The following is a 26,770-nucleotide window of genomic DNA, read 5'->3' as shown; positions in this document are numbered from 1 at the left end:
TGTGGCCCTTTGCTACCCTTTATCAGACCCTTGTGGCACTATTCCTCCCATTGAGACCAACAATGGGGCAGTACTTCTTCCATTGAAACCAATTATGGGGCACTATTCTTCCCACTAATACTATAATGGGGTACTACTCCTCCTACTGACCATCAACCCTGTGGCCATGTTTATTCTCACTGATGCTGGGGACAGGATATTTTTTATCCTCACTGGCCCCAACCCGGCCCTCCTAAAGTCTGAAGGACAGTATACTGGCCCTTTGTTTGACAAGTTTGGAGACCTCTGCTTTAACTGAAAGCTGAATAATTGCATTTTATCCACCATTTTACTGAATGGCCTATGTTCGCTTTTCATTACGTCTATTTATTAGAACTAAATTCCTGGGCTTGATTTACTATGGGTAATTAGGCTGTTCACTTTGCAAGGGAAATTAAACCAGAGCTTAGTGAATGAGAAATTTGACTTTGCAAAGAATACCCAATCACATGCAAGGAATTTTAAAAAACTGCATTTATGCTTGCATACGATTGGATGATGGAAGTCAGAAGAGCTTCACCTCATTCATTAACCTCTGGGGAAAATTCCTTTGCAAAGTGCAAGAGTATGAACAGTCTATTTGCCTTTAGTAAATTATTATTATTATACAGTATTTATATAGCGCCAAAGGGTATGCTCAGCGCTGTACAGTAGCAAGGGGGACAGAACATGAGAAAAGACAGTAACAATACACTACACGAGGGGTTCGAGGGCCCTGCTCTTTCGAGCTTACAATCTAGGAGGGAGGGGAAGGTGGTACAGGAGGATATGGCTGTGGGGGATGGAGTGGTGGGAGGAGTGGAGGAGGTTAGTTGTTAGGTGAGGTCCGGTGTTAGGTGAGGTTGGGGTAGGCTTCCCTGAAGAGGAGGGTTTTCAAGGTGCGCCTGAAGGTGAGGAGGGTAGGTGACAGTCTGATGGATTGGGGTAGGGAGTTCCAGAGGATGGGGGAAGTCCTTGAGAAGTCCTGCAATCGGGCGTGGGAGGAGGAGACCGGGGAGCTAGAGAGTAGGAGGTCCTGTGAGGAGCGGAGGGCACGGGTAGGGTAGTATTTGGGTATCAGGTCAGTTATGTAGTTCGGGGCGGCATTGTGAATGGCTTTGTAGGTCAGAGTTAGCAGTTTGAATTTGATGCGTTGGGCAATCGGGAGCCAATGAAGGGATTGGCAGAGGGGGGAGGCAGATGTGGAGCGGTTGGTGAGGTGGATGAGTCTAGCCGCTGAGTTTAGGATCGACTGGAGTGGGGATAGCGTTCATTTGGGTAGGCCAGTGAGAAGGGAATTGCAATAGTCCAGGCGTGAGATGATGAGGGAGTGTACGAGTTGTTTGGTGGTGTCTGGGGTAAGGAATGTGCGTATCTTGGAGATGTTGCGGAGGTGGAGCCTGCAAGATCTAGATATCAGTTGGATGTGGGGTAGGAAGGAGAGGTGGGAGTCCAGGGTGACACCCAGGACTTTGGCGCGTGGGGTGGGAGAGATGGTGGCATTGTTAGTAGTGATGGAGAGGATGGGGGGGGCACGGGGTGGGGGGAAGACTAGGAGCTCGGTTTTGGATAGGTTAAGTTTGAGGAAATGGAGCGACATCCAGTCTGATATGTCGTTTAGGAGGTGGGCGATGCGGGCAGAGAGTAAGGGGGTGAGGTGGGGGGTGGAGAGGTAAATTTGGGTGTCGTCGGCATAGAGGTGGTAATTGAAGCCGTGGGAGTGAATAAGTTTGCCAAGGGAGGAGGTATAGATGGAGAAGACGAGGGGCCCGAGGACAGAGTCTTGGGGGACCCCGACAGAGAGGGGGAGGGAGGGGGAGGTGGCAGTGTTGTAGGTGACGCTGAAGGAGCGTTGGGAAAGGTAGGAGGAGAACCAGGAGAGAGCAGCATCCTTGATGCCAAGGGAGTGCAGTTTGGCAAGGAGGAGAGGGTGGTCAACAGTGTCGAAGGCCGCGGAGAGGTCGAGGAGCAGGAGGATAGAATAGTGGCCTTTGGCGGTTAGCAGGTCAGTGGTGATTTTAAGTAGGGCGGTTTCGGTGGAGTGCAGGGGACGAAAATCTACCTCAAGGTGTACCTAAAGCCAGATTATTTTCTGTGCAGGAATTTGAAACGTATAAAACTCATTGAAGCGGCATGAAACCTGATGTAAACTGATGTCTCTGCAAGTGAAATCTGTGCATCAGTTTCCATCCGTTTTTCTGCACGTATGGTGTGAACGAGGCCTTAGGCACAACAGGAACAGCATGGAAATCTTTTCAAAGTGAAATGAATCGTCAGTTGTCCTCAGAACAGGTGTCGCTATTGGAACATTTTTCCTTTATTCCTGTTCTGGTGACAACGCAGAATTTTGGATTGGGATTTCACAGGTCAAATTCAGGTCAGAAGGGGGGAATCTGAGAGTCAATGCATTCTGAATGAATTCTGAATGATCCCAGAAGTGTGTGAAACTGACGACAAAAACCCAAAGCCCATTGATACAGGCCCTAAACATGTTGATTTGGAACCAGGTTTGATAAAAAATAAAAAATGGCATCCAAGCAACCCTCTGTACAGCCAAGTCAATACATATAGGTGAAATGTCATGCTGTATTCTCACCTGCTTAGGTTTGACATTATGTAAACATTTACTGCTTCTCAATTATCTTCCTATGTGCCCAGGCTGCTTCTCCTGCTTCAGAGTTTTGACATTTACACAGAGTTAATAAACAATGAAGGTCGGTTCACTCCAGCCCGTAGTCCTGGACCCTCTATGTCCATTGGGCTAACAGTTCGGAAATATTGGAGCAGCATGGTGAAGTTAGGAAGTGTATCCCAAAAAACACAAAGTGGAAAGGTAAACATGGGAACTATTGCTTTTATTTTATGATCAGTTATATATTACATTTGTTTTGAACATTTTACACATTTTCAAAACTGACCTATCGTATTATTATTTTTTCATTATTCGTATAGAGTCTTTATTTTGCAAGTAAACATTTAAAGCCCCATTCTGGGCTTAAACTATTTTTCCCACCCCCCTCTAACCCACCTTTCTAGGCATTTCCCCCCTTACCTTCAGAAGCCAAATATACTCACCTAAGTCCTCTCTCCAGGTCCCTGCCACCATCAGTTTTGGGTGTGAGGGACCATGAATCTAGTGGTGTGAATGGAGCTCAAGAACAGCAGTCCTTTGTGATCCCACTGTGATAAAGTTACCCACTTATGGATCCTGAGATGACTCCACTCCTGGACATCTATTAGGAAGTATCCTTGTCATGCAGGCACTGATATGAACACCTGAAGAAGAGAGAAAGGTTTAGGAGAGAGGCGACATTGAACCCAGAATGGGGCTTTAATATAAGGTGTCTTCATAACAGTTTGTATTCATTCTTGATCTTCTAATAACAAAGCCCAGTTCTCCTTGTTTACTTGTTGATCACTTCTCTCTATTTGAAAATCCAAACCATCCTGAGCTAGCAGAAAAGGAAGGGATGCATAACTTCACAGCTTCATTCAACTGTGTGTGTGTGTTTTGAATAGACTTGTTTAGCAAGAGACATAATCACAGAGCCTATTCAAAGCATAGTAAAAAAATTAGCTTGATTAAAAACTGAATGTGCTAAATATTGAAAGTGTTACTAAACCCAGGACCCTGCATTCACTATATTTGGTCTCCAACAGTACACAGAACATGAAAATGCAATTATTTTAGTAAATATAAACTGCTAAATACCCTTTCTCATCAGCAGTTAGAACAGTCTTGTGACTTCTATCAGTGTTCAGCAGAGCACTGATTGAAGCTTGTAGGAGGAGTTTTCTCTAGGAGGATGCAGAACCCCTGACCTCTGTCTGGGCAGTGCTGATTGGCCCTGTGCTGATCACATGCACTCTCCCAAGCAAAAAAAACAAACAAAAACCTCACTAGCAATACACACCAAATTGAGCATGTGCAGAGTGTCCCCACATGATATGTCTTATCAGGAAATAAGAGGGGAGCACTGGAAGAAAGCGAGGATCAGAGAAGACAGGGTCAAACAGCCTTTTTACACAATGCAGAGGATTAACTCCTTAGGTTCCACAGTGAGTATAACAAGCATGCTTTACTGCATATACAGACTGATTTTACTGTTGTGGGTTTAGTAACACTGTAGATATTTACCTGATTAGTTTTTTAATTTTTATTTTTTTTGGCCCTGAAGAGCAATTAGGTTTTGTCTTTTATGAAAAAAGGAATCCAAATGGTTGCCCTGAGACGCTTCTTCAGTTGTTTTTGTACCAGTCTTCAGAAAATCATCCCATTTTGTCATGAAAAATAGGAAATGCATGTACACCAAATAGGCAGGGATTTGATTCCTTAGCTATACATTTTACTTAAAGCTGGAAGATATAAAAGATGCAAATTATTGCAACTCTGTAGGCACTCATTCATCATATTTAACATAAAGAGATTCATTTACTAAAACTGAAGAGTGCAAAATCTGGCAGAGCTCTGCACAGAAACCAATCAGCTCAGGTTTTTCAAAGCTTAACTGAACAAGCTGAAGTTAGAAGCTGATTGTCTACCATGCACAGATGCACCAGGTTTATCACTCCAGTTTTAGTATATCAACCCCATTTCCTATTTTGTTTTTAATACAAGTAGTGTAAGTACCTAAATGTGACCTGATATTAGTCACTTAAAGTTCCTGTACAGCAGAGCTCAGACTGTGAGAGTGAGAAGCAGCACAATTTGCTGACATACAGTGGGGATCGAAAGTTTGGGCACCCCAGCTAAAAATTTGTATTAATGTGCATAAAGAAGCCAAGGAAAGATGGAAAAATCTCCAAAAGGCATCAAATTACAGATTAGACATTCTTATAATATGTAAACAAAAGTTAGATTTTATTTCCATCATTTACACTTTCAAATTAACAGAAAACAAAAAAATGTCATCTGCAAAAGTTTGGGCACCCTGCAGAATTTATAGCATGCACTGCCCCCTTTGCAAAGCTGAGACCTGCCAGTGTCATGGATTGTTCTCAATCATCGTCTGGGCAGACCAATTGATGTCAAGCTCAAAGGTTTTAAATGCCCAGACTCATCTGACCTTGCCCCAACAATCAGCACCATGGGTTCTTCTAAGCAGTTGTCTAGAAAACTGAAAATAGTTGACGCTCACAAAGCTGGAGAAGGCTGTAAGAAGATAGCAAAGCGTTTCAGATGTCAATATCCTCTGTTCGGAATGTAATTAAGAAATGGCAGTCATCAGGAACAGTGGAAGTTAAAGCAAGACCTGGAAGACCAAGAAAAATATCAGACAGAACAGCTCGCAGGATTGTGAGAAAAACAATTCAAAACCCACATTTGACTGCACGATCCCTCCAGAAAGATCTGGCAGACACTGGAGTTGTGGTACACTATTCCACTATAAAGAGATACTTGTACAAATATGGTCTTCATGGAAGAGTCATCAGAAGAAAACCTCTTCTACATCCTCACCACAAAAATCATCGTTTGAACTTTGCAAATGAACATATAGACGAGCCTGATGCATTTTGGAAACAAGTTCTGTGGACCGATGAGGTTAAAATTGAACTTTTTGGCCGGAATGAGCAAAGGTACGTTTGGAGAAGAAGGGGCACAGAATTTAATGAAAAGAACCCCTGTCCAACTGTTAAGCATGGGGTTGGATCAATCATGCTTTGGGGTTGTGTTGCAGCCAGTGGCACAGGGAACATCTCATGAGTAGAAGGAAAAATGGATTCAATAAAATTTCAGCAAATTTTGGATGGTAACTTGATGCCATCTGTGAAAAAGCTGAAGTTAAAGAGAAGATGACTTCTACAAATGGATAATGATCCTAAACACACCTCGAAATCCACGGGGGATTACATCAAGAGGCGTAAACTGAAGGTTTTGCCATGGCCTTCACAATCTCCTGACCTCAACATAATTGAAAATCTATGGATAGACCTTAAAAGAGCAGTGCGTGACAGACAGCCCAGAAATCTCAAAGAACTGGAAGACTTTTGTAAGGAAGAATGGGCAAAGATACCTCAAACAAGAATTGAAAGACTCTTGGCTGGCTACAAAAAGCGTTTACAAGCTGTGATACTTGCCAAAGGGGGCAGTACAAGATATTAACTCTGCAGGGTGCCCAAACTTTTGCAAACGCCATTTTTTTGTTTTCTGTTATTTTGAAAGTGTAAATGATGGAAATAAAATCTAACTTTTGTTGACATATTATAAGAATGTCTAATCTGTAATTTGATGCCTTTTGGAGATTTTTCTATCTTTCCTTGGCTTTTTTATGCACATTAATACAAATTTTTAGCTGGGGTGCCCAAACTTTCGATCCCCACTGTATGTTGACAAGTAGCATGCTTATAGGAGGAGAAAAGCTCATCATTGTGCTATTCTCCTTCATTGTCCAGTCCAAGCTGGGACCAGGTCTATGGCAGCATGTGCTCAAAGGAACTATGTTGAGAGTGCTGGCCATAATTCAACCTAGAAGAGATCATCTAATGGCGTAAATCAAGCCAGCTTTGGTTTAAAGGTATTGCAACAAAACTATCTTTTGTATCTTTTAATGGCTATTCCTTGTCAATATGTTGTCCGGACGTCTGCTTAGTTATTGCCTATCTTTCTACAGAGAGTCTCTATACAAGACAATACTGTTGTGACTAAAAAGAGTGAAATATCGAAAGATCCTTCCCATTTTTCTGAATCCAGACTTCAGACAGCCCCCACACGTCTTCACAGCTATGGCATTAGTAGCACCTCAAGAGAATCCAGACTTGAAACTATAAAGGACAGACAGAATGTAGGCTCACAGACATTAGAGTCTGCTCTCGTACCGTGTGATGCATGTGCCATTGCCCAGATTAGCTTGAAAGAAGTCAGTGATGCCATTGTTAGTGTATGTAAAAGTCAGAATTTGCCCACATCTCTCACAAAAGTCCAAGACGTTTTACCACCTGGAGGTATTCTGTCTCCCAGTGAAATGCGATACTGGGCCAGTGAAGAGAGCAAGGACCTGGCTCGCATAGCCAAACATCTATCAGAGCTCACCCAACTGATACAACCTCTGAGAAATCAGCTTGAAGATACTAAGGTTGAGAATGAGAGGCTTCAACAAAACATGGAAAGTTTGATGAATCGGCTTCGGGTACAGGAAGAAGAGATGCAAAGACAAGCAAAGGACAATGAAAGGAAGTTACACAAAAAGGGGCAACAGAGTCAGGAACTGATGGACAAGTTGGAGAGGGACAAGGAAGAGCTCAGAAAAGGTATCAGTTAATTAAACCTCCTCCTGGTCACTCAAAGAACACCTTAGTAGGATGTAAGAGTTACTAATTTACTGCAGAGTGTTATTCACTCTATATGTTTGATTTAGGCTCAGCTGTCCTAGAAGAAAGAGTTTCGATCTTGAAAGAGGAACTAAAAATGCAACACTGCACCATCCGAGATCTAGGTGAGGTTCAATGAAAAATGTATTAAAAAGCAAGAGTGAACATACTGTATATGCACTGCTTTTCTACTTTGGTTGCTATGAGCTGCACAGTTGCACAATTCCATATGGACAGTTACAATCAGGTTACATTATTTACAGCTGTATATTAACCTGTACATAACAGCCACGAAAACAAGAAAGAATTAAAAGCTTAGAAAGAAGCCAAAAAATGAACAATGGTGAAAAGGGGGAAATATTGGTAATCAAGAAAAGAACAGCAGAAAGAGAGCTAATCTGTTCAAATATACACACATATATAAATTTACTGTTACCTGCCAGTTTTATCCCCCAGCAAATAAAATAGAAAAAATATATTTATTAAGGTGACCACAAACCATGAAAGCTGATAGTACTATCTCCGTGTCACATTGCCCTAATGAATGACCCATGTGAGACTCTGAAATGTTACACTTTCCTGTGACTTCAATCATGCTTTAATAAGGAAGACAATTCGCTGGTCAGTACAGCACACTGCATAGGAGGTCAGAACCAATATGGCCTTCAGTGAAGATATGCTGACTGTCGATCAATATTTGGGACATTGAAAGTAAAGGTACCACAGAATTATAATTCAAAACTATCTTTAATATTTATTGAAATAGTACTTTTAAATATCCTTAAGAGGTCCTTATGGGCGTAACAGTTATGAATATTTATAAAGCATTAGGCATTCTCTGTGAACATTCTTAAGCTGGCTATAGGGGGATTGACATTTGTCCAAATCAGCAGGGACTGACTGAATTGTGATCCATCTATGGCCATTCCCACTTGACAGAAGTCGATCTAACAATTGACTTCTGTCGAACAGGACTGTTGGAAAACTTTCTTTTGATGAGCAGCTGCAGTCAATTGGCCTAGTGAATTTTTTTTTGTATACTAAGTGCACAAAGTAATGTGTAAGTGTGACACTTGTTGATATTTATTTTCTCTCAAAGAGATCACTGTACACCTCCTAACAATATCTTCATCTTCCCTTCTCCTCAGAAGGCCAGCACCCTCTTTGCTCAGGCACCATGCAGGCTCAGAATCTTTATCATGGATTAAAATCATTCCCCTAACTGAAATAATCAGGATTTTTCTGAGACACAACTTGATCATTTATACTACTTACACCACTCCAGCTTTGTTGATATGAAGATGGAGGAAAATAGCTATAAATTGCTCACACATTGGTACAGTGTCTCTTCTAGGCAGGCTGTGATTTATCCTTCACTGTCGGATACCTATTGAAGGGCATGTGGCCAGCATGGAACCTTCCTACACATATGGTGGGAATGTCCTAAATTACACCCCTTTGGACATTAGTGCTCAAATTAAAATTATTTTGGATATAGATGTTCCGGACTCACTGCTACACTTCTTGCTGCATGTGTCGTCGATTCCTCTTAAAGTGTGTTTTGTAATTCCAATATATTGCAAGAAGTCCCAGGTGTGGACTCGATATGGCTTGTGATGAATATTATGGAGGTGGAGGGATGGATTGCTAAATGCAAAGACAAATATGACAGATACAGGTACTCCTTGTACCTATAAAGCAGCCATTATGAATGACGGCATTATACTCCTAGAGTTCACCTCTTAGCCTAGGTGCAGGTCTTTAACCTTTCGCTGCCACCAGTGTAACTACTATGTTAGAGGCAGTGCAGACCTTTAAACAACCACTATAGCAGCCTGGAGTTTTTAACCTTTTTAGTCCTGGCTGCTGGCTATGTAATAGCCAGTGATTTAGCTTTAAATCCACCCAATCACTTATACATGGTGGGGAACATGCAGCCTCCCAACCTGACCAACACATATTAGATATTGTACCTTACACCAAAGTAAGATCAATAATTTAGAAGCCATCTGTAAAGGCTTTAAAAGTGTGGTTTACGAACAGTGTTGGGTACCGGTTGTGTGCAAATTTGAGGCTTTACATATTTGGTATCTATTTACTTAATGTAGCCTCATCTATTGTATTTTACTGTAGTACCCTCTAATGCAGACAGTTTTTTTATGTATAGCTAGAGGTTTGCTAGAATCCTGCATGGGAGTCAGCAAGTTTACTTCAAGTTAGGGCTGAAGGGCTCTACAGGTCAGTTCTCTGGTACCTCTTTAAGGGGTTTGTGACACCAGGAGGTGGGATTTAGGGTCATTTGACCGCAAGTAGTGATCGGGACCTTTCCACAAGGTGCCGATAAATATGCTAGGAGTGCACAGAACGCATGGTCTCGGCACATCTTTTGCTTACATTGGGTCCGCAAAGGCCCAGCCGCCGAGAGGCCGCATATTTGCGTATGCTCGGCACCCAAGAGTTAGTGTTTTAAGTAATATTCAGGCCTAAAATGGGCATTTTATTGTGTGCAAAAAAAATTAAAAAAAAGGCTCTGGCAGCAATCAGGGTTAATGCTACTGTTTAGTAATAAAAGCTACATTTTATTTGAAAAGCATACTGTTGTATACTGTGATTATTTTTCTTAGACCCAAATTGTTCCTTCAAGTGCATCACTGAATTAAAAATGATTATGAATTAGTCCATACTGAAAGATCTGTATTCTGCAGAACTGGCAAGACAAAGACTGGTAAATGAGATGCAAAACATGGTGCACAAGGAAGAGGTCTCTACTCTGGAAAAGAAAATGAATGATTTAAAAGTACAGTTAGACAACACACTGCAGAAACTACATGAATCAGCAGAGGCAGTATCTAAAGAGCGAGCACGAGGAGAGAACCTTCAGATCCAAAAAGAGGTGAGTGCCTCCAACCATCTAAATGAAAAATTAGATTTTTCCATTTACTGTAAAATTTTTTTTTTTTTTAGTCCATTAAAGGTCAAAGGAATTCAGCAACACTCTGTTTATACTGCTTTTGGAACACTGGCACACAGAATAGTTGTAAACCAACTTCCATACAACCCAGTTTAGTGGGAAAGCAATACACAAGGCCAGCAAAAAACACAAAAAGATGGGATCTGTGTTCTTTGAGGTACACGTTAAAAAAAAAAAAAAATTAATGTAAGTACACATGCTGTATCTTGTTTTCTCCATTGCTCATTGAAGGATGTAGCAAAAGCAGTCCAGCAGTGGGCAATAGCCACTGACAATAAATTAACAATGTAAAATGGTCAAAAGAAAAAACACTGGTGCAATTACCAAGGGAACTGGTCCACAAAGGGAACGTGGACCAAAAGTGCTGAATCAGTAAGATTAGAAACAACATATTCACAAACCTGGGAAAGTGGTGCTGCTGAGGATTTCAGGCAGCAGGAGGTGACCCAGTGCAGCAGCGGGATGGTGCTTCCTCTAGCCTGAAAAGCGGAAGAAGACGCATGGAGCATGCAGCAGTCAACCCAGCCAATAGTGTCAGTGTTTGATCCCTTAGCCTTTACCCTTTCCGTGACAAAAAAAACAGTGGTGGGAAATTAGAAATAGTGAAGTATCTCCTGGTGTTTTAGCCTGTCTGGCCCTACTCACTAATTGAGCCTTTAGAGGCAGGATCACACATTGGGCTTTGCCACATCTCTGGACCAACAGCTAACAACACATAGCTACATAGTTAGGTTAATAAAAGACACAAGTCCATCTAGTTCAATCAATAGTAAAAAAAACAAATATATATGCACAGTCCTATACTGTCCTATACTACACAGTACCCTAAGGTCTGGAAAGTGCCAATGTCCAAAGGTCACATTCAAGGCTAGCCCTGCACATCCAGTCTTGTAAATGTGACCTCAAAAGCTGTTGCTGAGGAATTGCCGATCTGGATAGCTGCTATGCAAACACTAGCTCAAGCAGCTGTGTAACAAGGAATCTTGATTTGGATCACCAACAAAAATATAATCAGCGTTGTAGCACAAAATCTTGATTCAAGTTACTAAAGGCATAATTCCACAAAGTTGGAAGGTCAGCAGAAAATGTTAGACTTTTTTCATCAGAGCTGAAGAAAGGGTATCCAACCTCCTCGGATACTAGCAAACCAAAGCTATATAACCTGACTGTTTCTGAATTCTTGTGGGTCCCTCAATCAACTATGGAGAAGTTTAGCACAATTTTGCCACACAAAAGTGTGACGCCTAATTTTTTCCATTTGGATTCCCAAGGTTGAACTCTATCACCCCTCCCCCAAGATAAAAATTAGCTATGGCCCTGGGTAGTAATAGTATCTCGGGATAAACTGTGTAAAAACAATTGCATATATGACAGTTCAGGAACCTAAAACCTATTGTTATGAATGTAACTAGTATATTTTAGTATTCGTTGTTACTCTGAAAAGATCCAGGTCTCAGTAGTGAAAATGACTTAAAGTGTTACAAAACCCACAACAGCAAAATCAGTCTGTATATGCCGTAAAGCATGCTTGTTATACTCACTGTGGAAACTAAGGGGTTAATTCTCTGCATTGTGTAAAAAGGTTGTTTGATCCTTTCTTCTCTGTTCCTCCCCTTTTTCAAGCGACCATCACTTATCTCCAGACTGAACCGTAGGCATGCACATGCTCAGTTTGGTGTATATTGCTAGAGAGGTTTTTTGTTTTTCTTGGGAGAGTGCATGTGATTAGCACAGGGCCAATCAGCGCTGTCCAGACAGAGGTCAGGGGATTTCCATCCATCTAGAGCAGAAAGAAAACTCCTCCTACAAGCTTTAGCTAGTGCGGGGCTGAACACAGAAGCTACAAGATTGCTCTAACTTCTGATGAGAAGAGGTCTTTAAAAGTTTATATTTACTAAAATAATTGCACTTCCATGTTCTGTGTACTGTGGGAGACCAGATATAGTGGATGCAGGGTCTTGGGTTTAGTAACATTTTAATATGGTTATACCTATGCACTGAAATGCATACAGTTTTTGCTTTATGCTGCTGTTTGTGGCTTTTTTTTTTTAGAATAGTCTATTCCATTTCTCTGGAGTCTTAGCAGACAAATATCTGTTGCGGTATTCTATTTCTCCAATAATTGTCTTCAACCCCTTTCCAATGAACCCCAGTCCCTGCAGGCAAAGCAGAAATCCTTGTTGCAACAGTTGGATCGGCTGTCACAAGAGTGTGAAGACTTACGAGGCAGTCTGGGTGATGCAGAAGAGGAAAAAGCAAAGCTGGAAGAGCAAATAGAACAAATAGAAAAAGAGGAGGAAAACCTGAAGAGACAACTGAAGGATCAGCAAGTACTGCCACATACAATATTTAGTCTGCCAAAATAAGGAATTTTGCCTGACAGAATTCTGCCCTTGGCAGTTTAAGCTATTCACAGCAGGTAAATCCTACTATTTTCATCCACTGCTTGTAGGAGATGGTGAGGATACTTCAGAAAGAGAAGGTGACAATTGAGAAGTCTGTGACAGAAGTGACCAAGCAACTTACAGAACTACAAGGATGTTTGCAGGAGCAGAAAGAAAGGGAGAGATTGTTGATATCATACCCAGACTTACATCCTCTACCAGAATTTGAAAGTAAGATTTTATAATGGAAACTGGACTTGAGCCATTTCCTTGTCAGTTCTGTAAAGAGAATGTCATAGTTACATAACTTAAAAGGTTGAAAAAAGACCCCGGTACATCCAGTTCAACCTATGTGTTTGTGATTGTTATTCTCTAACAATTACCCTAACCCTGTATATTCATATACCATGTTTTCTAAAGGGCTATAATTATTGATTTATCTCTAGAATGTATGCTCTGTTTACTGGATGACAGTAATTTGCTAGCTTTGTTAGCTGTGACGTGGTATTACATGCTATTGCTAAGTCTATGTTTTACAAGTACCCCCAGATCTTTCTCCATCACCAATTCTCTCAGAGGAGCCCACTCTAATGTACCATTTCCATGTGTAGTTTTGTCACCCAAATCACTTTATATTTCTGAATATTGAACCTCATCTGCCATGTAGCTAATCCAACTCCTATTTTGTCAAGATCTTACTTTAATGATGCTATATCTGTGAAGGTCGCGGCGTCAGACCCCAGCCCTTCTCACCAAACTTGTGACCGAAGGACTAGCCAATCTAAAACCGCGCTGGCACGTGCGTAACAATGCCACGCCCAGCTGCACCCTGCACAAAGATTTTCCAGCTAATGGACCACAATCTGTGTACCTGCAGCCTGGGAGCGATTGTTACTGGGTCAGTTTAATTACGCAATTAACCCTTCACACTGCCACCACCTCCTTTTTGTACAGAGAAAGAGGAAACTCGGCAATAATAGCAATAACACTATGATGTTTGAATAATTGTTTGTATACACAATGTCACCGCAGACAGATGTATGCAGACGTTTTAAAACACAGGAGCTCTTTAGAAGCAGGGATTCTTAGTTTGCATTAAAGAACTTTAGAAACCGTTCAACACTTTCAGAAAGTAAGATTTATTACTAAAAGGTCAAAAGGGTGCAATAAAAATATTTACAGAAAAAGATGTAGCCAATATATATATATATATATATATATATATATATATATATATATATATATAAATATACAGAGAGCAATAACACAGCAAAGAGATAACAGAAAGAAGTTTAGAGAGATAAAGTACTTGCCAAAAGTCCTGGGTTAAGCAGATCAAGTTTTCTGAGCAAAAGGGCCTTGTCTCCCAAAGTTAGTTCCGATGTTAAAAGGGAGCTTCTTCAACTTCAACTCAACTCAGCTTAGCTTAGCTTACTGCTCCAAGCATAACAGCCTTTTTCTAGGAACTCAGCAGGGTGTATCCTTGAAGCAGAGAACCAATCGCCTCATTTGGGGAGGGAGTTGTAGGCGGAGACCCCAGCTAGAACCAAAATCCCTCGCAGCATATATCATGACCCATAACTTACCCTCGGTGCATTTAGCAGCCTAGCCACTAGTAGATTGATATGCAGAAGCATCTGCTGAATGTCTAGATATGAAATATGACATACCTGCTTAGGGTGGTTAAGGAGATATCATTTTCTGCTCTCCTGTAGATTCCAGCTAGGGGGTGTAATATATCAGACGACTTGTCTTAAAGTGACCGATCTGAATATATGCCTGGGCTCCTTGTAAGTCTTACATATTCCAAGATATGAAATCATAGGGGAAAGGGGATTTTGAATGTGATGTCTGTTTTACGGCTTATCTGGAATGTCTTTGAAGCTCAGTGAAGGACTTGGTTTATGGCTTTACGATATCTCAGATTGAGAAGCTAACAGACACCTGGGCACCAGCTAGTGTGGGATTTATAACCCTGGAGCTCTCCCGCTGAGCCTGATTGCCTGTGATCTCTGCATCATACAGACCACATGTCACTCAACAGAGAGGGAGGGAGGATTTGGAGGGAAGCTGATTTGGGAGTAGAAATGATACAAGATGGAGGCCTTTGCCAAAATGGAGGTTCACATTCATCTCTGTGTGCACGATTGCTACAATATCCTGTGCTGAGTTATTTCCTTGCATAATTTGGTATACTCAGAAAACAATGAAAGTGAACTCTGGATTGCAACCTCTATATCAGTGGTTCTCAACCTTTCTAACGCCGCGACCCCTTAATACAGTTGTGGTGACCCCCAACCATAAAATTATTTTCGTTGCTACTTCAGAACTGTAATTTTGCAGTGGGAGGAATAGTGCCCCAATCGTTGGTGTCAGTGGGGGGAGGAATAGTGCCCCATCGTTGGTGTCAGTGGGGGGAGGAATAGTGCCCCATCGTTGGTGTCAGTGGGGGGAGGAATAGTGCCCCATCGTTGGTGTCAGTGGGAGGAATAGTGCCCCATCGTTGGTGTCAGTGGGAGGAATAGTGCCCCATCGTTGGTGTCAGTGGGGGGAGGAATAGTGCCCCATCGTTGGTGTCAGTGGGGGGAGGAATAGTGCCCCATCGTTGGTGTCAGTGGGGGGAGGAATAGTGCCCCATCGTTGGTGTCAGTGGGGGGAGGAATAGTGCCCCATTGTTGGTGTCAGTGGGGGGAGGAATAGTGCCCCATCGTTGGTGTCAGTGGGGGGAGGAATAGTGCCCCATCGTTGGTGTCAGTGGGGGGAGGAATAGTGCCCCATCGTTGGTATTAGTGACACAAATGATGGGGCACTATTCCTCCCACTGACACCAATGATACTTACCTTGCTGACCCCTGCTCCAGCCTGGGCTCGCTCTCTCCCTCTCCCATCTACAGCCTGCAGAAGCAAAATTTGCACTTACCTGTCAGCTGTCTTCCTTCTCTGGCCTCTCTCCTCTTCACTCGGTCCTGCAGCTCCCTCGATCTTCTTCGATCTGCGCGCTCTGCCGCTCGGCTCCTCCTCTCCAAGCTCCACCTCCTCGCCGGTGATTGGCCGCCTGTGTGCCTCTCCTGAGCTACAGTTCCGGTGGCCAATCAGCGGCGAGGAGGCGGAGCTGTTGAGTGATCCCGGAGGTGTGGCCAGGTTACAGGGGCAGCATATCATCCCGCCCACAGATCGCGAGACAGAGCAGCGGTGTCTCGGTTCCTAAGACCATCGGAAATATGTTTTCCGATGGTCTTAGGCGACCCCTGGGAAATGGTCGTTCGACCCCCAAAGGGGTCGCGACCCCCAGGTTGAGAACCGCTGCTCTATATCATTAATAAACAAATTGAACAGCATTGGTCCAAAGACAGAACCCTGGGGGCACACAACTCACAACTTTAGACTGTTCAGAGAACGAGTCACTTATCTTTACTCTCTGGACTCATTCATGTAACCAGTTTCCTATCCATGTACATACCATTTACATGCCACAAATAGTCTTTAACGGCATGTTATAATCTGATTACAGAACCAAATATTACCATCCTCTTCATAGGCAGTGTCCAGGAGGCTTCCTGTCAACATCAGTAACCAGAGGAGAATTAAAGGAAGACGTTCGGCATATAGGCTTTTGGCTAAAATTTAGCTCCCTGTCACTCTCAGGGAATTGGGGGGCAGGGGGAGATTTTGCTAACAAAGTAAGGTGTTGATAACCTGACGACTAAATTCTTCTTCTTGAATCAAGCATGTGAAAAGATCATAGGGATGCAACTGATGTTAATTTGCAAGACTTCCTTGGTTATTTTATGAATGCCTTTTAGTTGCACTTGTTTTAGATTGTTTATAATGTGTACATGATGATCACATTACCAAATTACCACACCAAATTTTCACAGTAACCAGATTAAGGGATCATGTCGCCAGAAAAATAGCTACTGCAGTTATAAAGAGGTGCCTGCACATAGCTAAAGCAGCCTCAAAAGCATGCAGATAAAGTCAGATGCTGGGCAGCTGTGAAAGGCAATGCTCTGGTGCTTCTGCTTTGTGTCACAACTTGTCATTAAGTCTCGCCTCCTCATTTTATAGACTTCCGTTTTATAGGGCAAAGCAATGTGTGAGCTGCAGCAGCTCAAAGCAAGAAATTAATTTTTAAAGTGGAATTCCAGTCAAATACTAACAAAGTCTAAACCTACTCCCACCCCCATTCTAAGACTAATCTATCTACTTAAAGGAAATATGTCTATACTTACCTATTCTGAGGCCGGTCCGGTCACATGATTAGGTCCCAGCACCAGTTTCAGTGTAGAGAAGGGACAGCCAATAACGGATGCCCCATAGTAAGCCTATGGTGACGTCATCACCCAAGCTCTACAGCCACTGTCGTCGATCTCTCCTTTTTACTGAAGCTGGCTGCTGGAGAGATCATGTTAGTGCCCTCAGAATAGACTTCTTTCCTTTACAAGGTAGTTAGAATATGCTTAGAATGTAGGTGAGAGTAGGTTTAAGCTTAGACTTTAAAACTCACTAATGTAAACTAATAAAAAGTGAAATATACTAATATAACTTAATTTAATGCACATCAGTGTTTTGTCCAATAGTAAAAGAATGGTGTATTTGTTACTGTAATGATGATTTTGAAAAACAAAAGATTTTTATTAATTATCTTGAATGTTTCATTATATGACTTTATGGTGACATTCTTAAGGTTCTGGTGATATCACTGAAGATATGGAAAAACAGCTCCAAGCAAACAGCATTCGTATCAACATTTTAGAGGAAGAAAACACCAAACTGAGAGCCAGTCTGCAGAAACTGGAAGAAAAGAGCAAACAAGGGCCACTTCAGGTGAGTGCCACAATCTATGCAGCCAGTGGAATGCAACTTGATACTTAACTGACGTAAAAGAACAAAGTGTTCATACTGAACATTTACAGGTATTGTAATGTATGCTTGTATTGTGATGAACTGTAAATATGAGAACACTAAATCTATCTGACAAGAATACCTGGATCACAAAATTAGCTGAAAAAATGTATAATCCTGTGTGAGACTTTGTAGAAAGGGGTTAGCTGCCTCCAGCCTCATAGCTAGTTATCTGGACCCTGGCAGGTGTTTTTTTTACATTTTCTTTACAGTCAAAACATTCTAAAGTCTAAATACATGGCTTTTATGGAGAAGAAAAAGTGATAGCTCAGTTAAAATACTTCTAGGTTTACACTTGTGCGTTTGGTTGCCGCTGCGGGATGGCACCTGTTCCCAAAGTTGCAACCACCTGCATAAAGAAACATGCTGCCGCTCAGGAGATTCGTGGGTGTACCATTAATCCTAATGGCACCCCCGCGCAGTAGAAACCGCAGCAGGTTTTCCACACTGCTCTATGCGTCTTCCCTTCGGCTGTGTTTTCTATAAAGGTTTTCAGTGTATACAGCAGCCCAACAAATGAATGGGCTGCTGTGCACAAGCAAAGCAGCCGCAGGGAAACCGCATAAATGTGAACCAGGGCAGTACTAATTCTTAAAATGAAAAATAATCTCTTTATGCTTGTACCTCCAGGTAACTTTACCTATCTTTCTTGTTCCTGTCTGCTGACCTGATCCTCACTACTACCATCTTAAAAATCTGGGTACTTCTTGGAATGGAGAATAGGAGAACATTTGGCACTCTGCCTGACTTCTCATATTGCAGTGGTTATGCTGAGCAGCTAACCACCAGGCCAAAGCTCTGTAACACTGAGGCAAAAGAGTTTAACGGTGTGTAGGTGTTTTCTCTGGGTAGGGCGAGTACTTGCCTAAAATTTTTGCAAAAGCTGCAGTGGGGTGGGGGCAGCAAAACAGAATTGGGTAAGGTAAGTTAAAGGAAACCTTTCCTGAGAAAGACATGGGGGATAGTAGTACTTTGTTTTCGTGCTGGTTTGCTAACTGTCATGTTTACCCCTTTGCTTCAGGACATTGTGTCCCTTACCTGGAAAAAGCATATAAAATAAGAATGTCTTTATTCTGACTTTGCAGATATGTATGCTTGTTTCAGATCAGTGGCTCACATTTTACGGAACTCAATTGGTCAATGTACAATATTAGCCAGACACAGCTAACACCTCCCAAAGGGGAATGGCAACCACAGCTCCATGGGTCTCTCAGGAAAGGTTTGCTTTAAAGTTACTGTCACTGCTGACAGCTGATCATGTGCTTAGAGGTGATTGCCTATACTTGCAACCATATAATGTGTCCCTGAGATGCCTTAATGCCAAGCAGTTGTGTTCAGGCAAAGACTCCACCATTTCCTGGTAAATACCAATAAGAAACCCAACTCCAACATTTCCTGTCAGTGTCAGAATTTTAGTATTTCTGTTTGCCCATAAACATGAAACTCTTTGGACAACAGGAATGTGTGGGAGGAGGAAAGAGTTAGACACTTCCAGGATATCCTTAACTTATGCCTTATCAGTATGGCCTGTGATTTGGGCAAACCAGGGACACTGAAAGTTGTTTCCTGTATCTCTAGGTGCCTGCATTCTATACCTGTGAGTAGGTTTTCTGTGGTTGTTAAAGCAAGAGTGCAACTTTAGGGTACCAGAGGGTTCATGCTGTACACTGGGGATATATTTTTGCTCTCACAGACATGCTTTAAAGAGTATTTCCACTTTTGCAGCCAAATTGGGATAATATCAGCTTTATTATTGTTGCATGTTCGCATAACTCTAATGCTCTTTCTTTATCGTACATCACAGGACACAGAGCAGGCTATTCATGACTATGTGGATTATAGGCCACTTATAGGTGAATGGACCAACCAATCAGAGAGGAGGTCCTCCCCTATATAACCCCTCCGATACAGGAAGTTTCACCACATACAGGTCCCAGCCTCCAGATGTAGGTCTCAAAATCAAAACCCAAGGAGGCCCTGGGTACAAAAGTCGTCTAAGACAGATCCAAAGCCCACCTCCTTATAAAGGTGCACCCCCACTTGTTTGGGTGGGGGGAAGGCTTTTGAATTTTTTGGCCGTATAGAGGGTTCTAATCTAAGACAAAAGGGTAATTTCCATGATTTCTCTGGGGTACAGACTAGAATTTTGGATATTTCCCTCTCCCCAGTTTCTAAGATCAAATGTTTCCAACGAATCCAGAGAAAAGAAGAGCTTTATTTCAGGCATTTGATTGCCTATTGCCTCAATGAGTAATCACAGAGGTTCCAGCAGATGAAAGGTTTTAGGGGTTTTATTCAAACCTGTTTACAGTCCCAAAACCAAATGGGGATGTAAGGCATATTTTGGACCTCAAGGGGCTAAATCAGTTCCTTTCGTATGGAATCTGTTCGGTCAGTAGATTTTTTTAGCATCCATAGACATCAAGGATGCATACCTGCATGTACCGATTTTCATTCCTCACCAAAGATTTCTGTGGTTTGCAGTAGGGGCTCAGCATTTCCAGTTCATAGTACTACCGTATGGGCTGGCCACAACTCCCAGAGTTTTCACAAAAAAATCTTCCTCTGGTGGTGGGGCTACTCAGAACTCGGGGAGTATCGGTCATAGGTTATCTAGACGATCTCTTGTTTAGAAATCAGTCGGTGCCAAATCTGAGGCAGGAAGTTGTCCTTACGATGCAGATCCTGGAACAGCTGGGCTGGGTGCTCAACCTCAAGAAGTCGGTCCTGGAACAAGTGCAGAGCCTGGAATTTTTGGGGATGGTCCTAGACACAGTTCAGGCAAAGGTATTTCTGCCTCCAGGGAAATGTTGCGCCCTGAAGAACGAAGTTTGCAGTTTGAAGGCCAAGAGGTATCCTTCAATTGGTCTTTGTATGAGGTTGTTAGGGAAGATGGTGTCCTGATTCGAGGCTATTCCCTATGCCCAATTTCACTCCAGACCACTGCAAAGGTACATTCTGTCTGTTTGGAACAAGATTCCAGCTCTGGATTACTGCATATCTCTGTTTCCAGTGGTGCAGGAAAGCCTGAATTGGTGGTTGATAACACAGTTTGTAGATGGGAAGATCCTTACGGCTAGTGTTGTGGAAGTTGGTAACCATCAATGCCAGCCTTTCAGGTTGGGGGGCCATTCTAGAGGAGGCCACAGTGCAGGGAACATGGCTTTCACGGGAAAGGGTTTTTTGCATCAATGTCCTGGAACTTCGAGTAGTGAGAATGGCTCTGAGGTATTGGACATCCAAGCTTCAGGGTTGGCCTGTAAGGATTCAGTCCGACAATGCCACAGCAATGGCATACATCAACCACCAGGGCGATATCAGGAGTCAGGATGCTCAGAAGGAGGTGAACTACATTCTGACCTGGGCAGAGAGATATGTTCCAAGTCTGTCAGCAGTGTTCATTCTTGGTGTGAAAAATTGGCAGGCAGATTATCTCAGTCGCCAGTAGTTGATTCCAGGGAATGGACTTTGCATCCTGATGTTTTCAAGGAAATCCGCCAGCAATGGGGTTGCCCGGATGTAGACCTATTGGCATCCAGGTTCAACAACAAGGTCAGTCTTTTTGTGTCCAGGGTAAGGTACCCTCATGTGGCAGGGGTGGAAGCCTTAGTGATTCCTTGAAACCAGTTCTCACTGATTTATGGCTTTCCTCCGAACCAACTGCTGCTGCGTCTCTTATACAGGATTATAGTGCTCTGGCCTGGCCCAGGTGGGCCTGGTACGCAGACATAGTGAAGATGGCAGTAGATGGGCCGTGGGCCCTGCCATATCAGCCAGTCCTGTTGTCTCAAGGTCCTATATTGCACCCAGCTTTACAGTCGCTACATTTGATGGTGTGGCTATTGAAACCCAGATCCTGAAGGATAGCGGAGTGTCGGATTCTGTCATCTCCATCATGTTGGATGCTAGTAAGGTAGTTTCTAGGAACATTTATTATAGAACCTGGAAGGCTTACATTGCCTGGTGTGAGGTTCTCAAATGGTACCCATAAAAGTATGTGATTGGCAGGATTCTGTCGTTTCTTCAAACAGGGTTACAGAAGAATTTGGCTGTTGGTACCATTAAGGGCCAGGTTTCAGCATTAGCTATGCTATTCCAGAGGCCCATTGCATCTCACAGTTTGGTCCGCACTTTTTTACAAGGAGGGATGCATATTGCTCCTCCTGTCAGGTTGTGTCCTTGGAACCTGAATTTGGTTTGGGAGGTTTTGCAAAAGCCACCATTTGAACCCATTGAAGAGATTCCACTGGTCCTTTTGACTCGTAAGGTGTTGTTTTTAATGGCAATCACTTCTGTGAAAAGGGTGTCAGAGCTGGCAGCTCTGTCTTTCAGAGAACCATTTCTGGTTTTGCATCATGATAAGGTGGTGTTGCAAGCTCATCCCTGCTTTTTACCAAAGGTGGTTTCTAGTTTTTGTCTCAATCAGGGCATAGTTCTGCCTTCATTCTTTCCTAGGCCTCAGTCAGCACAGGTCAGGAGGTTAGATGCTCTATTTGTGCTGCCAGAGGGGCCTAGGAAGGGGCAGGCAGCATCCAATGTGACTATTTCTCATTGGATCTGTCAATTGATCATTCAAGCCTATGGTTTGAAAGGTAAAGTTCCTCCCTTTTGGATGCAGGCACACGCTACCAGGGGCGTGGGGGCATCTTGGGCAATCCGCCATCAGGGGTCAGTGGCTCAGGTTTGCAATTCTGCTACATGGTCTTTGATTCACACATTCACAAGGTTCTACCAGGTGGATGTCACAGCCGCAGAGGATATTGCCTTTGGTCGCAGTGTTTTACGGGAGGCTGAGTAGGTCCTGAGGGATTATGGATGGTGGCTATCATGGTGTCACCCTCCCCTCAAATTTCTTATTGCTTTGGGACATCCCGCATAGTCTTTAATAGCCTGCTCTGTATCCCGTGATGTACGATAAAGAAAATTGGATTTTTTTCTACATACTTGCCTGTAAAATCCATTTCTTGGAGTATACCACGGCACACAGAGGTCCTGCTCCTCTTTCTGGAATTTTCATTGCTTACTACAAAAACTGAAGTACTTCTTGTATAGGAAGGGTTATGTAGGGGAAGACCGCCTCTCTGATTGGTCTGCCAGTATCCATTCACCTATAGGTGGCCTATAACCCACATAATCATGAGTTAGCGTGCTCTGTGTCCCATGCCGTATTCCAAGAAATGGATTTTACAGGTAAGTATGTCAAAAAAAAATCAAATGTTTCTGATTCTAGCACTGAAAAATCCTACTTGGTTCTCTTTATTTGTGAAGGTGCTGGGGGGCTGTGTTTGCTATAATTAACCCTACCTGTACTCTGTAGATCTCATTATGAGTTGAAAACTAGATTTGAGCACAAAATCTAAACTAGGGTTGCAGATTTGAAAGCAGGCTTTCGGAATTATACATTAATGAGAGGAAACTCAGTTTTGCCTTAAAGCCAAACTCCAGGATATTAGCCATTCCCCTCCCTCTCCCCTATAACTAACTGCTAGTATGAAAAAACGAACTAAATGCCCATTTTACTTAACTTAAGCCATAGTAATATGATGAGCCTTCTCTCTTCTTACTAGGGTACTTCTTCAAGTGTCCACATCACTGCTTGCATGATGTGGACATCACATATTGGTGGAGCTAACACTTGCAGCAACCAGGACCTTTCTCATAAGCTCCAGAGGCAGGAACTCATAAGGGAAGGGAGGGAAGTGAATGGACCAGTGCCCAAGAAAATAACGGCATAGAATATGTCTGGTTCCCAGGTTGGGAAATTAGTTTGTTCATGGAGGAAACTGTGTCTTTGATCCATTACACTGCAAGATGGCTTAGGAAGAGGTGTTTGGAATCAAGAATCAGGGGTAAAGTAATTGATGCACAATGGAACATTTCAATTTAATTTATTCCTGGAGATTATTTCTATGCCTTTCTCTTGGAACAGACTCAATCTTAAATTGTTCAGAAATGCTTACAGTTGGCCATAAGACCTTCTCCCCAGAAACATCTAAAAGAAGAATATTTTTTTTAGGCATGCTCTCTGAATGGGAACACATAACAAACATATAGTGTGGTTTTCTCAAATTATACTGCAAAAGTAGAAATACACTTTATATGCAACCAGTTTGGATTCTGATTGGTTGTAAAGGAGATTACTGCACTTAAGGACTGATACTTAGGAAATTTTACTGAAGTACTATAGTTCTATACAAAATAGTCTGTCTGTAGATACATACATTTTGCTGTAATAATATTGTTTTTCTATACATCCAGATAATTCCTCAGACTCGATTGTGGACACTCACGCCCAACAGAGAGGAAATGTCTCCAGAACTTCGGCTTGCTTACAATAATAGCAGAAGAAGCATAGCAAAGTAAGTGTTTTGTCAGTATTCTTTGATGTCATGAACCATTTGGGCTACATTCACATTTGCATTGCTGAGTTAAAAAAAAGCTAAACACAGGCATGCAGGCATGAATGTAGCCTATAGTAGAACAGCTTTTATGCTTCCCAGATCACTTTTCCTGTGTTTAGATGGTTCTGCTTTAAAGGGTAACTCCACTTTTGTGAGAAAAAATATTGCAAATAAAATAAAAGTAATACTGCATATACAATTGCTATACAAGCCAAATTGTAATTGAATGTTAATAAAAAATACCTTTCACTTTCAATCTGGGACACTGTAAATTTCTGTAAAATTTATTGCAGTATGGCAAACTGGTGGCGTTTTGTATGGAACACCCCCATAAATGTCATTGCCTGCTTGTGTGATTAGCTCAATGATTTTCCTGCACAAAGTTAGATTTTAGGCATCCTCTGCAACAAAAAAATCATTTTTGGTGAGATACTCCCAAAGGATTATGTGCATCCATATTGATGCAGACCCCACATTTTCCTCATGCGCATGCGCATCTGCTGATTAATATAAAAAAAAAAACCCTTCCTTTTAGATTTTTTCTGCAGACAACAAACAGCTTTTTCCTCAGAGCAAAAACAGGCAGGACTCTTCAACAGAGTTTGTTAAAGCGCTTGCAATGTACTTTGATCACCCAGAGGTGATTGATCTCTTCTCAGCATTAGTAGAGTTACTCTTTCAAATAGATTTTGCCATGTTTACACAAGTTTAGCTGCATTTAGAGTTTTTAATTAGATACTGGATGTACAGAATTCCATTTTCTTTAAATCCAGCTAAATTGGCTGCATCTAAACAAAGGTAAATGGGGAGTTTGAATGACGCTATTGATTGCCTGCAATTATATTCTTTCAGAAATGTCACTGCCAGCATGACTGAGGTCTTTTGGCATCCTTAATAACTTTCAGTAGGTTTACAGTCATGGAGATACTGTATATTCAGTAGCTTATTGTTCCCCCATGGTAATAGAGACATTGTGAACATCTACACTACCAATAGACATACACATCTGTAAGACATCAGTATGTATTTCTACTGTATATTCCTGACAATGGAAAGAATAATGATTCGGTCTGCTATGTTTTGCCATTCATTGGCTATAGTCATCATTTTGCTTTTTTCTTTTACATTTATTTCTTGTTTTTCTTTATTCATACAGGCCTCCCACTCCAAAACTAAATTCATTCACCTTCACGAAGGATTCAGAGAGCACCTCAGCTTTTGGTCAGCCAGAACAAAAAGGTTCCCGTCAAGCTGTAAATCTTCTAACGTTTCCATCTGAGAACTCTTCAATCGCTGCTTATGCACGTGTCAAGCAAGTAAAGGGTAGAAATCGAACCCCTAGCTCAGATCGCAAGTAGCTGGCATACCAACACATAAGAATAACAGACCTAAAACTAAAGTCTTTCTATCTGGGCCTACTCCCATATTGGGGTTGGTGTACTAAATGAGCAAATACTTTCTAAATGAGCAGAGGCTGTTCATTTAGCAATCTGAATGTTGGTAACTAAAGAGAACATGTGTTAATTTTTATGCTTTTGCAAGTGAATTTAAAAAAAACAGGATTTTTTTTTACGCTCCTTGAAATTATCTTTGCAAAGTGAACATTAACTTACCTAACTGATCAGTCTATATTTCTTGAGAAGAACACAACCCTTTTGTCAGCTTAGCATTGTTCCTATGACACATGACTCACTTTGAGAATATAGTGCGATGTGCCCTATCCTATTATTTGTAAAGACGCGATGAGTGGAATTTATAAAAACTAGAGCAGCCAGAATCTGAAGCAGTAGTGCATGGCAACCAATCAGCTACTAGCTTTTCAAAGCTTAATTGAACAAGCTAGAATGTGATTGGTTGCCATGCACTGCTGCTCCAAATCACATCTGTTCCAGTTTTGATAGATTCCCCCCAATGTACTCTAAAATTATATTAAACATGCAGCTTAAAACCTTTTCATAAATTGCACATTAAGGTTGTTTGTATTTGGACACTAGTCCTGGCAAAGGGGTAAGTTGTCCCCTTTTTTTTCATACAATAGAGATTCAGCCTAAAGTGATTCTGTAGTCTTTTCATAATTTTGAACATCATAATGTAAATAATCGTAGCAATGTGTGTGTTATTTTTATATATATATATATATCACAGTAATAGTGGCTCATTATCTGTACTTTCTGCTTAGTAGTACTACACACTGTGTTTTCGTATTTTATTATTTTTATAATTTTGAAGCAGCGAACATGATAGTGAGAACATTGCCATGGGCAATTAGAAGAAAGTTCCCAACACATCTGGTCAATATAGCCAATCTGGTGCCATGAGATCTTTTGTTGCAGTCATTTTTTGTCACGTATGTTTATGAATAATAAACTAGTGTTGAATTTACTTTTATAAACATGTCTCATTTTTTCTGCAAATCAGTTTTTAGCATTATTAGGTGGCAAAGAACAAAAACCATGTCTAATACTTGTTATGTCTGAAAATATCAAGAATGGATTAACATTTTAAAAGTAAAAAACTACAAAAGAGTACACGTAAGATAAATAACCTGTGACATACAGTATGGCAGCACAAAGATAGAATTATTCAACAACCTGAAAAAGTGTATCCTCCAGACACCTCCATATGCCTGGAATCCAAATATTGCAGAAGAAAGACATAGAAAGAAATAAGAGAAAATAAAAAAAATAAAAAAAAAAAGAGAGGGAGGGGGGAGAGGGCACGGGGAACATGTCTCATTTCTGCCTGCAAGTGTGATGTTAAATTCTGACTTTTGAATTTGAATG

At 41.7% G+C, this 26,770-nt stretch overlaps 1 protein-coding gene and 1 pseudogene across 1 annotated transcript in view; both read left to right on the top strand.

Moving 5' to 3' along the window:
- The window catches only part of CCDC157 (coiled-coil domain containing 157), a 32,057-nt gene extending 5,688 nt beyond the window's left edge, over nt 1–26,369 (top strand). The window contains exons 3-11 of the mRNA XM_089652221.1: nt 2,677–2,851; nt 6,630–7,266; nt 7,374–7,451; nt 10,032–10,219; nt 12,451–12,627; nt 12,750–12,912; nt 17,369–17,508; nt 23,845–23,945; nt 25,144–26,369. Of these exons, the coding sequence (XP_089508347.1) occupies nt 2,677–2,851; nt 6,630–7,266; nt 7,374–7,451; nt 10,032–10,219; nt 12,451–12,627; nt 12,750–12,912; nt 17,369–17,508; nt 23,845–23,945; nt 25,144–25,345 (1,861 nt within the window). The 3' untranslated portion in view covers nt 25,346–26,369. The remainder of the gene's footprint in view (nt 1–2,676; nt 2,852–6,629; nt 7,267–7,373; nt 7,452–10,031; nt 10,220–12,450; nt 12,628–12,749; nt 12,913–17,368; nt 17,509–23,844; nt 23,946–25,143) is intronic.
- LOC149447699 (uncharacterized) lies at nt 20,263–23,321 on the top strand (annotated as a pseudogene).
- Nucleotides 26,370–26,770: the final 401 nt, after the last annotated feature.

Source organism: Staurois parvus, unplaced genomic scaffold (assembly GCF_062004578.1).
Source record: "Staurois parvus isolate SC_StPar_1 unplaced genomic scaffold, SC_StPar_1.0 ptg000673l, whole genome shotgun sequence".
Classification (NCBI taxonomy): Eukaryota; Metazoa; Chordata; class Amphibia; order Anura; family Ranidae; genus Staurois; species Staurois parvus.
Note: the sequence above shows the minus strand (reverse complement) of the source record. Positions and strands in the feature narration are given on the sequence as shown.